Consider the following 14,395-nt stretch of genomic DNA (forward strand, 5'->3'; position numbering starts at 1 on the left):
GTTTGAGCTTGCTTAAATATGTAATACTGTGGGAATGGGTTTGAGCTTGCTTAAATATATAATACTGTAGGATTGGGTTTGAGCTTGCTTAAATATGTAATACTGTGGGACTGGGTTTGAGCTTGCTTAAATATATAATACAGTGGGACTGGGATTGAGCTTGCTTAAATATATAATACTGTGGGACTGGGTTTGAGCTTGCTTAAATATGTAATACTGTGTGACTGGGTTTTGAGCTTGCTTAAATATGTAATACTGTGGGACTGGGTTTGAGCTTGCTTAAATAGATAATACTGTGGGACTGGGTTTAAGCTTGCTTAAATATATAATACTGTGGGACTGGGTTTAAGCTTGCTTAAATATATAATACTGTGGGACTGGGTTTAAGCTTGCTTAAATATATAATACTGTGGGACTGGGTTTGAGCTTGCTTAAATATGTAATACTGTGGGGCTGGGTTTGAGCTTGCTTAAATATATAATACTGTGGGACTGGGTTTGAGCTTGCTTAAATATATAATACTGTGGGACTGGGTTTGAGCTTGCTTAAATATGTAATACTGTGGGAATGGGTTTGAGCTTGCTTAAATATATAATACTGTAGGATTGGGTTTGAGCTTGCTTAAATATGGAATACTGTGGGACTGGGTTTGAGCTTGCTTAAATATATAATACGGTGGGACTGGGATTGAGCTTGCTTAAATATATAATACTGTGGGACTGGGTTTTGAGCTTGCTTAAATATGTAATACTGTGGGACTGGGTTTGAGCTTGCTTAAATATGTAATACTGTGTGACTGGGTTTGAGCTTGCTTAAATATGTAATATTGTGGGACTGGGTTTGAGCTTGCTTAAATATGTAATACTGTGGGACTGGGTTTGAGCTTGCTTAAATATGTAATACTGTGTGACTGGGTTTGAGCTTGCTTAAATATGTAATACTGTGGGACTGGGTTTTGAGCTTGCTTAAATATGTAATACTGTGGGACTGGGTTTGAGCTTGCTTAAATATGTAATACTGTGTGACTGGGTTTGAGCTTGCTTAAATATGTAATATTGTGGGACTGGGTTTGAGCTTGCTTAAATATATAATACTGTGGGGCTGGGTTTTGAGCTTGCTTTAATATGTAATACTGTGGCACTGGGTTTGAGCTTGCTTAAATATGTAATATTGTGGGACTGGGTTTGAGCTTGCTTTAATATGTAATACTGTGGGACTGGGTTTGAGCTTGCTTAAATATGTAATATTGTGGGACTGGGTTTGAGCTTGCTTAAATATGTAATACTGTGGGGCTGGGTTTGAGCTTGCTTAAATATGTAATACTGTGGGACTGGATTTTGAGCTTGCTTAAATATATAATACTGTGGGGCTGGGTTTGAGCTTGCTTAAATATATAATACTGTGGGACTGGGTTTGAGCTTGCTTAAATATATAATACTGTGGGACTGGGTTTTGAGCTTGCTTAAATATATAATACTGTGGGACTGGGTTTTGAGCTTGCTTAAATATATAATACTGTGGGACTGGGTTTGAGCTTTCTTAAATATATAATACTGTGGGACTGGGTTTGAGCTTGCTTAAATATGTAATACTGTGGGACTGGGTTTTGAGCTTGCTTAATTATATAATACAAAACAGAAAAATGGCTACCGCTCGCCAAAAGTGTCCTATTTTACACATGTGCTGGTAATCGAAAGATAGGGTGCATACAGGAGGGGTATATACTAGAAAACGGTGAAAGGTCACAGCAGTGGCCTAAAAGATTCCTATTTGCACTCGCTAAACCAGAAATGCTAGGCTGGGAAAAATTCAATCCTAGGAGTTGCCTCCATTGCCTTACATAAACAATATTAAAATCACATTTATTTAACATATATACAAGAAATCTTAATTATTAAAACACCACTATGTGGCTCCAGGGGGGCACAGAGAGAAAGGTGAGTCGTCAGTGAGTGCTTATAAACTCATCTGGACAATGAGAAACTACAATTGAATTCAGGGCAGTGTACACATAATGTATACTCCTTATTGAGCTCTCTACAACAGTTCACTGTATGTTAACAGTTCTGCGTATGCCCTATGTACTGTGAATGGAAGTCCATGAGGGTAGAGGTTGCTGCTGTATTGGTTATCCCCTATGGGGCTATATAGTGCTTGTATGACGTCACCCTATATAATATGCAGATAACAAAGTGTATGCACCCCCAATTCTGACACTCTGTGGTCATGTATCAGGCATATGGGGTACCGTAATGGTAGTAGTATGTTATTGCAAATAAAAACAATCAAAAAAATGTGTGTGGTGCTCTCAAGACAATACTTGAGCCAATTGAGTGAATAACAGGAAAACAACCCTTCAATGAATATATGTATATAGTGTCTCTAGGAATGTAGCCCGGTAATGACAATCCCACAGACCAGGTAGTAAGGAAATGTCAATGACACCAGCAGGTGACCGGTAAAAGAAACATCCTATGACAAACTGTATTGTAATAAGGGCAAAATGGAACGAACTCACTTGGGAATCTTCATCCACCATAAGCAGTAAGTCCAGTTGGGTTCCAGTGTCCAGGGTTGAATGTGCATCCGTATGCGGTACTCAGAATGTAGAACAGGGAAGAAAAACGAAGCACCAAGTCCAGCTGTAGAATAGCAATAACACCAACAGGGATACGTACCAAAAATAAGCTATTTAATAGGATCCAGGCAAAGTAACAAACACACCTACGCGTTTCGGACCTCTACAGTCCTTTATCACCTTGATAAAGGACTGTAGAGGTCCGAAACGCGTAGGTGTGTTTGTTACTTTGCCTGGATCCTATTAAATAGCTTATTTTTGGTACGTATCCCTGTTGGTGTTATTGCTATTCTACAGCTGGACTTGGTGCTTCGTTTTTCTTCCCTGTTATTGCAAATAGGCTGACTTGGGGCGCGCCGTCAGGTTTCAGAGTTACCAGTCAGGGCGTCACTATAATTGACGTGGCGCCGCCACCACTCAGAACAAGTGCGTCGCTGTGCCTGGGGATAGGTGCAGCCGTGTGTGGCTATCAATAACAGTGCACCAATGGTCTAACACAGTATTAAGCTTCTTCTTGTCAGTATACAACCTGATGGTCTCTCAGAGCTGTGTGCTCGCTCCCGATCTCTCAGTGCTTCCGGATGACGTCACCGGAAGTGCGTCATCACGTACCGACGTACGTTTCACGCTCGTAGGCGCGTCGTCAGGGTAATGGGAGTGACTATTCTAATCTCCTCCCTGCTTTAAGTGCTGGAAGGTCGGGGGCGTGTATCGCCTCTCGGCCAATCCAGTGAATGTAGAACTAGGGGGACAGGTGTATCTGGTCTCCGTAATGGAGTGTATTGGTCTGTTGTCCACCTAATGTGTATTCATGTTGCCTTGGCAACTTATCTGAGTAGAGAATGAGATGCTATGTGTTCTCATATATTGCAGGAATGGTTTCACATAGTCAAACTGGCATGTGTTGTGTGATTACTGTAGTGAACACATATATATTGAAATCAAAGGTCTGGAGAATGGCAGACTCTCAAGGATGATTATACATTTGGCATGCTATGAACCTGCATAAGTGGTAAGTATGTATATATTAATATTAACCATTTGTAATAGCAGTCCCAAATAAGTATAAGTTATTTATGGGGTTGTTAATTATTTAGATCCCTTTTGATGTGTCAGTAGTGTAGAAATGATACCCTGACTAATGTCCACCTATAAAGTCAATATGGACGTCTTGAGCTTAAGACTCTATTTATCTAAAACTCCATCCGTGTCTACTGAGCTAGGTGGTTTAGTTATCTCACACTCACCCCATAATCTATAGTGGTATTGTTGACATCATGATATAAGGATTAAACTCTCTCGGTAATATAGGAGTGTACTTATTAACCACTTGTAATAGCAGTCCCATATAAGTATAAGTTATTGTGGGGTTGTTAATTATTTGGATCCCTATTGATGTGTCAGTAGTGTAAAAATGATACCCTGACTAATGTCCACCTCTAAAGTCAATATGGACGTCTTGAGCTTAAGACTCTATTTATCTAAAACTCCATCCGTGTCTAATTATATAATACTGTGGGGCTGGGTTTGAGCTTACTTAAATATATAATACTGTGGGACTGGGTTTGAGCTTGCTTAAATATATAATACTGTGGGACTGGGTTTGAGCTTGCTTAAATATAATACTGTGGGACTGGGTTTGAGCTTGCTTAAATATATAATACTGTGGGACTGGGTTTTGAGCTTGCTTAATTATATAATACTGTGGGGCTGGGTTTGAGCTTGCTTAAATATATAATACTGTGGGACTGGGTTTTGAGCTTGCTTAATTATATAATACTGTGGGGCTGGGTTTGAGCTTGCTTAAATATATAATACTGTGGGACTGGGTATTGAGCTTGCTTAAATATATAATACTGTGGGACTGGGTTTTGAGCTTGCTTAAATATATAATACTGTGGGGCTGGGTTTGAGCTTGCTTAAATATATAATACTGTGGGACTGGGTTTTGAGCTTGCTTAAATATATAATACTGTGGGGCTGGGTTTGAGCTTGCTTAAATATGTAATACTGTGGGGCTGGGTTTGAGCTTGCTTAAATATATAATACTGTGGGGCTGGGTTTGAGCTTGCTTAAATATATAATACTGTGGGACTGGGTTTTGAGCTTGCTTAAATATATAATACTGTGGGACTGGGTTTGAGCTTGCTTAAATATGTAATACTGTGGGACTGGGTTTGAGCTTGCTTAAATATATAATACTGTGGGACTGGGTTTGAGCTTGCTTAAAAATATAATACTGTGGGACTGGGTTTGAGCTTGCTTAAATATATAATACTGTGGGACTGGGTTTGAGCTTGCTTAAATATGTAATACTGTGGGACTGGGTTTGAGCTTGCTTAAATATATAATACTGTGGGACTGGGTTTGAGCTTGCTTAAATATGTAATACTGTGGGGCTGGGTTTGAGCTTGCTTAAATATATAATACTGTGTGACTGGGTTTGAGCTTGCTTAAATATGTAATACTGTGGGACTGGGTTTGAGCTTGGTTAAATATGTAATACTGTGGGACTGGGTTTGAGCTTGCTTAAATATATAATACTGTGGGACTGGGTTTGAGCTTGCTTAAATATGTAATACTGTGGGACTGGGTTTTGAGCTTGCTTAAATATGTAATACTGTGGGACTGGGTTTGAGCTTGCTTAAATATATAATACTGTGGGACTGGGTTTGAGCTTGCTTAAATATGTAATACTGTGGGACTGGGTTTGAGCTTGCTTAAATATGTAATACTGTGGGACTGGGTTTGAGCTTGCTTAAATATGTAATACTGTGGGACTGGGTTTGAGCTTGCTTAAATATATAATACTGTGGGACTGGGTTTGAGCTTGCTTAAATATATAATACTGTGGGGCTGGGTTTGAGCTTGCTTAAATATGTAATACTGTGGGACTGGGTTTGAGCTTGCTTAAATATATAATACTGTGGGGCTGGGTTTGAGCTTGCTTAAATATGTAATACTGTGGGACTGGGTTTGAGCTTGCTTAAATATGTAATACTGTGGGACTGGGTTTGAGCTTGCTTAAATATGTAATAATGTGGGACTGGGTTTGAGCTTGCTTAAATATATAATACTGTGGGACTGGGTTTGAGCTTGCTTAAATATATAATACTGTGGGGCTGGGTTTGAGCTTGCTTAAATATGTAATACTGTGGGACTGGGTTTGAGCTTGCTTAAATATATAATACTGTGGGGCTGGGTTTGAGCTTGCTTAAATATGTAATACTGTGGGACTGGGTTTGAGCTTGCTTAAATATATAATACTGTGGGACTGGGTTTGAGCTTGCTTAAATATATAATACTGTGGGACTGGGTTTTGAGCTTGCTTAAATATGTAATACTGTGGGACTGGGTTTGAGCTTGCTTAAATATATAATACTGTGGGACTAGGTTTGAGCTTGCTTAAATATATAATACTGTGGGACTGGGTTTTGAGCTTGCTTAAATATATAATACTGTGGGACTGGGTTTAAGCTTGCTTAAATATATAATACTGTGGGACTGGGTTTGAGCTTGCTTAAATATATAATACTGTGGGACTGGTTTTGAGCTTGCTTAAATATGTAATACTGTGGGGCTGGGTTTGAGCTTGCTTAAATATGTAATACTGTGTGACTGGGTTTTGAGCTTGCTTAAATATGTAATACTGTGGGACTGGGTTTAAGCTTGCTTAAATATATAATACTGTGGGACTGGGTTTAAGCTTGCTTAAATATATAATACTGTGGGACTGGGTTTAAGCTTGCTTAAATATATAATACTGTGGGATTGGGTTTGAGCTTGCTTAAATATGTAATACTGTGGGACTGGGTTTGAGCTTGCTTAAATATATAATACTGTGGGATTGGGTTTGAGCTTGCTTAAATATGTAATACTGTGGGACTGGGTTTGAGCTTGCTTAAATATATAATACGGTGGGACTGGGTTTGAGCTTGCTTAATTATGTAATATTGTGGGACTGGGTTTGAGCTTGCTTAAATATGTAATACTGTGGCACTGGGTTTGAGCTTGCTTAAATATATAATACGATGGGACTGGGTTTGAGCTTGCTTAAATATGTAATACTGTGGGACTGGGTTTGAGCTTGCTTAAATATGTAATATTGTGGGACTGGGTTTGAGCTTGTTTAAATATGTAATACTGTGGGGCTGGGTTTGAGCTTGCTTAAATATATAATACTGTGGGGCTGGGTTTGAGCTTGCTTAAATATGTAATACTGTGGGACTGGATTTTGAGCTTGCTTAAATATGTAATACTGTAGGGCTGGGTTTCAGCTTGCTTAAATATGTAATTCTGTGGGGCTGGGTTTGAGCTTGCTTAAATATATAATACTGTGGGGCTGGGTTTGAGCTTGCTTAAATATATAATACTGTGGGGCTGGGTTTGAGCTTGCTTAAATATATAATACTGTGGGGCTGGGTTTGAGCTTGCTTAAATATATAATACTGTGGGACTGGGTTTTGAGCTTGCTTAAATATATAATACTGTGGGACTGGGTTTGAGCTTGCTTAAATATATAATACTGTGGGACTGGGTTTGAGCTTGCTTAAATATATAATACTGTGGGACTGGGTTTTGAGCTTGCTTAATTATATAATACTGTGGGGCTGGGTTTGAGCTTGCTTAAATATATAATACTGTGGGGCTGGGTTTGAGCTTGCTTAAATATAAAATACTGTGGGACTGGGTTTGAGCTTGCTTAAATATATAATACTGTGGGACTGGGTATTGAGCTTGCTTAAATATATAATACTGTGGGACTGGGTTTTGAGCTTGCTTAAATATATAATACTGTGGCGCTGGGTTTGAGCTTGCTTAAATATGTAATACTGTGGGGCTGGGTTTGAGCTTGCTTAAATATGTAATACTGTGGGGCTGGGTTTGAGCTTGCTTAAATATGTAATACTGTGGGACTGGGTTTGAGCTTGTTTAAATATATAATACTGTGGGACTGGGTTTGAGCTTGCTTAAATATATAATACTGTGGGACTGGGTTTTGAGCTTGCTTAAATATATAATACTGTGGGACTGGGTTTGAGCTTGCTTAAATATATAATACTGTGGGACTGGGTTTGAGCTTGCTTAAATATGTAATACTGTGGGACTGGGTTTGAGCTTGCTTAAATATATAATACTGTGGGACTGGGTTTGAGCTTGCTTAAATATATAATACTGTGGGACTGGGTTTGAGCTTGCTTAAATATATAATACTGTGGGACTGGGTTTTGAGCTTGCTTAAATATATAATACTGTGGGACTGGGTTTTGAGCTTGCTTAAATATGTAATAATACTGTGTGACTGGGTTTGAGCTTGCTTAAATATATAATACTGTGGGACTGGGTTTTGTGCTTGCTTAAATAAATAATACTGTGGGACTGGGTTTTGAGCTTGCTTAAATATATAATACTGTGGGGCTGGGTTTGAGCTTCCTTAAATATGTAATACTGTGGGACTGGGTTTGAGCTTGCTTAAATATGTAATACTGTGGGACTGGGTTTGAGCTTGCTTAAATATGTAATACTGTGGGACTGGGTTTGAGCTTGCTTAAATATGTAATACTGTGGGGCTGGGTTTGAGCTTGCTTAAATATATAATACGATGGGACTGGGTTTGAGCTTGCTTAAATATGTAATACTGTGGGACTGGGTTTTGAGCTTGCTTAAATATATAATACTGTGGCGCTGGGTTTGAGCTTGCTTAAATATGTAATACTGTGGGGCTGGGTTTGAGCTTGCTTAAATATGTAATACTGTGGGGCTGGGTTTGAGCTTGCTTAAATATGTAATAATACTGTGTGACTGGGTTTGAGCTTGCTTAAATATATAATACTGTGGGAGCTCTATAAAATGCTGTGAAGTGGGCATTGCACAGCAAACCATAGGAGATGGAGTTTATGCTGCTCTGTGTGTTATTTTTTAACAATATCACAACTAATGGATGGCCTGAAACTGAATCACTGTTCTCACACCATCCGGTTTACCACCCAGGATATCTGTTTTACATTTCCCAGACAAGAATACTTGACCAGCCAAGTATTTTTTGTAAGCCAAAACTGGGTTTTGAGCTTGCTTAAATATATAATACTGTGGGACTGGGTGCTTGCTAAGATTCTGTATGATCACATGCCTCATTGGAATGAGTGGTTCAAGGCATTTGTTCATTCTAGGCTAAGCAGTGAATCATAACTGCAGAAGGTCTGTTGCCAAAGGTCCAATAGCTTTTAGAAACTTATCGCTACTCAGACACAAACCCCACTGGCATTTAATCTACTTCAAAATAACTCTCACAACTCTACACCTCCTGTTGTGTTATACTGACTGAGAATAAAATAAAAACTTTGTGGCATGAGGCTTAGAATGAAAATCAGTCTTTTTACAGGATCATATTTTCTCTCTCCTGTAACTGCCAGTGGCAAGAGAATATGCCAAACTTTTTAAATGCTTTCAAATAATCTTTTAAACAAAGTGTCAATAGTCATGCAAAGGAGCAAATCTCATTCGGAAAGTCTTAAATAAAACAGATGTGCTGCTTTGTAACCTCCTACTAATCACCGAGGGCAATTTGCTATCAGACATTAGTAAGGGTTAAAAGGTTCCACAGGTAATGAAGTAGAATGTGTTTGTAGGTGTAGACTTTCTAATTGGGTAATAACATTGGTTAGAGGGCCCCAGAGGATATTGGAAGATGAAACAGCAGAAGGACAGAATACAATGGGCCCCTGCCAAGTGTATACAGGTATGCCTATATACTGATTAAAAAAAAGAGAGATCCAGCGCTCCACGGATTTCAAGATAATGAATTTATTGTGCCACACGACGTTTCGACCAACAGGTCTTTTTAAAGTGATGATGCAGTGCCTTATCACTTGAAAAAGACCTGTTGGTCGAAACGTCGTGTGGCACAATAAATTCATTATCTTGAAATCCGTGGAGCGCTGGATCTCTCTTTTTTCCTCTGTACTTTGGAATTTGCCTGGCAGGTACTTCCTTGAACCAGCAGCACCGGTAAACTGTATGTATTTATTTATATATTGTGGTGTGCAGCCTTAAACCCCTTTATATATATACTGATTAGCCATACTAATGGACATATATAATACAGGAGTCACCAGCTCCAGTCCTCAAGGGCCACCAACAGGTCAGGTTTTAAGGATCTCCCTGCTGCAGCGCAGGTGGCTCAATGGTCGTTGACTGAGCCACCTGTGCTGAAGCAGGGATATCCTTAAAACCTGACCTGTTGGTGGCCCTTGAGGACTGGAGCTGGTAACCCCCTACTCTAATACTTATAAAGGCATTCCAATCATAAATTACATGGCACTTTGGATTATGCAGTCTGAAATGTTGGAGGTTTTTAAACTTGCAATTCCTCAATGCATGAAAAAAATGTTTTTATTAATTCAAGGGCACGTCTTAGAATCGAGGAAATACGGTATGTTATATTTCAAAATGACATAGCTACTTTTATGAACATAATTTTAATTTCTTTACATTTTGGTCAGTTCTATCTGCCCCTCACAACGATCCATTAGTTATATCCTATGAGTTAACTTGCTTCCTTCTGTACATGTCCACGGCGAAGGTCCCCACATGGCCTGAAACTGAATCACTGTTCTCACACCATCCGGTTTACCACCCAGGATATCTGTTTTACATTTCTCAGACAAGAATACTTGACCAGCCAAGTATTTTTTGGAAGCCAACAGAAATGTAACATCTCTGTAACAAGTGAGTCCCTGAAACTGTTAGTACCACAGTAGGGCTCACAAGGGCCATCCGGATCAAACATAAAAAAAAATACAATTTCAAGGGGGATTGCTGCTTTAACATATCATCAACTGTATTTTATGCTAAGCTTCGCCATACTGACTTCGGCAGAAAGTGCTCGCACAGCCCACTGGACACAAAATTGTATCCATATACGATCACCTTAGACGTGGCTAAAATCATGCCACTGAGATGATTGCGATATAAGGCACTCACACTGAAATACAATGGTAGTTCTTCAACGTGCTTGATTAATGAATCAATGTTATGCAGATTTTCTCCAAAACAAAAAGCATTACTGCACTTTATTACGGTATTGTGCCGGGCCGGAAGGGTTCATGATTGGAATGGTTTTACTTAAGACGCATTGAACGAATACATTTAGTAGTAGTAGTACCTCATAGTCCGTTTTCAAAAATTCATCCAGGATCATTTCGTAGATTGATGGTCTCAGCCGTAGATCTCCTCTTGGAAGATACTTGCTGATCGCCTGGAAGAGAAGGGGATACAGTACACATTTTAGACAACTGTATCCATCTCCACTTTAACACCATTTACACTAAGAACTGATTTAGCATAAGTAGTCTGCCAGACTAGTCGTCAATCGATTCATATAGATAAAAATCAGTACTGTTCTTTTCTTTTAACATTACAATTTTTGGGGACAGAACGGCCAAATCTCACCGATTTCAGTCCTCCGAGGTTGACATGCAGGTGTAGCAAGACTTATTGTTTGCCTTAACAAGGCCGCCCCCTGTCCTGAGACAATTGTGGCACGGATGGATTAACACTGCGGGGGGGGGGGCGATCCGGAAGCATGGATCCCCCGCAGCGATTGCGGCAGACACCGTCTCAAAAGCAAACTACCACGGTGCTTGGGACAATGTCTGGCATGATCGCACTGCAGGGTGTCCAAGCCCCTCCCCCCCAAGGTTTAAGCTCGCACCTCCCCACTTTCCAAGTTGGCAGGTCAGTTTAATTTTGCTGGGTTACGACAGATCCAATGCTGATCATTCTTCCTGTAATTATACAGGTAAATAAGAATTTTAACTCAGGGAGTGTTAGGACCTGCTACGGTCATGCCTTGTAAGTGGCAGCAGGCTTAAGACGCTTTGGCCAAAGGGTTAAACTAAATGAGACTTTTCAAGAGAATATGTAGGTATTGCACGGTGTATTTTTGTCACATTGGAAATAGCTTTGGGCATCGGTTTGTTTTTTGTTGTATACACAAAGTCTTGCCACATCTGAATTTGAAACGACATTTCTTTACGGGAGCCGATAACAATTTAGCAATAACGAGCCAGTTCTAAATATTTAGTAGCCCGATAAAAAGGAGTAGGATGGTGCCTCTGCTACTTCTAATTTATCACTAGTAAACGCCCTGATGGAATTACAGCTTATGTTCCAAATAAGATTGGGAGAGACATCTTGTGGCTATGAAGTGACAACACATTTTATTTATAGGAGCAATTCAAGCTTAGGTATGAAGCAGAGGGGTCTCCGGAGCTGAACCACATTCATTTCAGGACCAGGGCCGCCCTGCTTCCCGAGATACTTAGCCCTGTACGTGCTGCTGGTGTTCCTTGAGTCTTAAATCTCCCACAGTACAGGGCCAATAGGAAACCATGATGGATGACGCTGTGGCTTCCTATTGGTTCCCATGCCGCAGGAGATGTAAACCACCATATTGTTTACCCAGCTTGGGCATGCTACCGGCAGCACCATTGGAGTTAAGTATCTCGGAAGGCAAGGGGCCCCTGGAGCTGGAATTAAAAATGGATCAGCTCCGGAGACCCTTTGCCTCATACCTAGAAGAAAAGAAAAAAAAGCCTAGGCGCCACCACACCTTTCAGTACACACGTGATCACTGTAAACGCTACAGGGCAGCGATTGCATCTGCCAATGTTTACATTTCCAGTGTTCATGGAACGATGGGAATGGGAACCAGGATGTTGCAAGGGGTCCTACGTATAAACAACGTGTTGTAAACAGTATACAGTATTGAAATTGACAATAAGCAGAAACATATATGCCCAACTATATTTGTAGTTATATTCAAGAGCTGGGCTGGAATTCCATGGAGTAAGAAGCTTTAAAAAGATTATTAAACACACCGTAGGCCGGATTCACTGAAGGTCGGCCTGCATTTACAGCCGCTGCCATTAAGAAATGGGTTTACAGCAATTTATTTATTTGCAACGACCGCTGTATTCGCTATGAATTATTTATTCACAAACAGGGCACAATACAGGCATACCTCGCTTTAAGTACACTCACTTTAAGTACACTCGCGAGTAAGTACATATCGCCCAATAAGAAAACAGCAGCTCACGCATGCGCCTGTCAGCACGTCCTGAACAGCAATACCGGCTCCCTACCTGTACCGAAGCTGTGCACAAGCGGGGAGACTATAGAGCCTGTTACACATGTGTTATTTACATCAGTTATGCACGTATATGATGATTGCAGTACAGTACATGCATCGATAAGTGGGAAAAAGGTAGTGCTTCACTTTAAGTACATTTTCACTTTACATACATGCTCCGGTCCCATTGCGTACGTTAATGCGGGGTATGCCTGTATTGATCTCTTTTGAATACAAAAAATGAAAAGAAGCTATAAACGCATATAACGTGTATTTGTGGAGAAGCAGGAGCTAACACTTTTTCTACCATATGGTTATGAAATAGGATTTCTTATAAAATCCTACCCCAGAAAAAAACTATTTAACCTCTTTGATGAAAAAAGAAAGTTGAAACAGCGAACGGACAAGAGGAGACACGGGGCAAGAAAATAACGAAAAAAATATATTTTTATTTAAGCCACGTTTAAAAGACGGCAAAACATAAAGAGGACAGTTAACAATTGTGAATATATATATATATATATACAGTGTTCGACAAATAGGCGAGCTCCTATTGGCAAGCAGCACATGTGTGGTACTAGGTGGCGAGTAGATTTTTTTTGTTAAGCGAGTAGATTTTTTTGGTGATTTGTCGACCACTATATATATATATATATATATATATATATATATATATATATATATATATATATATATATATATATATATATACACACACACACACACACATATATATATATATATATATACAGGCATACCCCGCATTAACGTACGCAATGGGACCGGAGCATGTATGTAAAGACGGCAAAACATAAAGAGGACAGTTAACAATTGTGAATATATATATATATACAGTGTTCGACAAATAGGCGAGCTCCTATTGGCAAGCAGCACATGTGTGGTACTAGGTGGCGAGTAGATTTTTTTTGTTAAGCGAGTAGATTTTTTTGGTGATTTGTCGACCACTATATATATATATATATATATATATATATATATATATATATATATATACACACACACACACACACACACACACACACACACACACACACACACATATATATATATAAGACACACAGATGAAAAGAACATAGACAGTCCCCTTAGTAGCACTCTAAATTACACCTAAACTAATCTATAAGATAAAGATCGTTAAAAAGAAACAGATGCTCCGCCAATTCAGAAAAAATGAACAAGATTTTATTAGTTAAACAACAAGACACACTAACTTAAAAACATAAAAATACTAAAGACAGCCTATGAAAATATATATGTATCAAAAATATAAAGAGAGGACTACTAATCAAACACTTTCAGTATTACAAAGAGAAAAAAGAAAAACTAAAATGTGTCTAAATAAAGTTTAAATAATGACAACAAAGTAGTTTAGTCTAACATAATAGGCAATACAAAATATATTCCCACTGACATATGCATGAAAGAATAATAAATCATTGCGTTGGAAAAAGTATATAGTCAATGACCCAGTATATAGCCAGGAAAAATTAGTATGTATACCAAAAAAAAATTTGAGTGTTTACTTTACTACAGCCTTTATGTAATCTTCTATTTTGAGGGACTTATGATGGATCTGATGCAGCATTTTGGACTTTATTTTTTGTTCCTGTTATAAGCAGACTTTGGAAACACATCCTGTACAATCAATATGGACACAAACTCTA

The 14,395-nt window shown here is 39.0% G+C and overlaps 1 protein-coding gene across 2 annotated transcripts in view; it reads right to left on the reverse strand.

Annotated features, from left to right (window-relative positions):
• VPS41 (VPS41 subunit of HOPS complex) overlaps nucleotides 1-14,395 on the reverse strand; it is a 297,906-nt gene that overhangs the window by 111,910 nt on the left and 171,601 nt on the right. For both annotated transcript variants that reach the window (XM_075586656.1, XM_075586657.1), the window contains one exon: nucleotides 10,743-10,835. In XM_075586656.1, coding sequence (XP_075442771.1) covers nucleotides 10,743-10,835 — 93 coding nt within the window. The remainder of the gene's footprint in view (nucleotides 1-10,742; nucleotides 10,836-14,395) is intronic.

Source organism: Ascaphus truei, chromosome 2, assembly GCF_040206685.1.
Source record: "Ascaphus truei isolate aAscTru1 chromosome 2, aAscTru1.hap1, whole genome shotgun sequence".
Classification (NCBI taxonomy): Eukaryota; Metazoa; Chordata; class Amphibia; order Anura; family Ascaphidae; genus Ascaphus; species Ascaphus truei.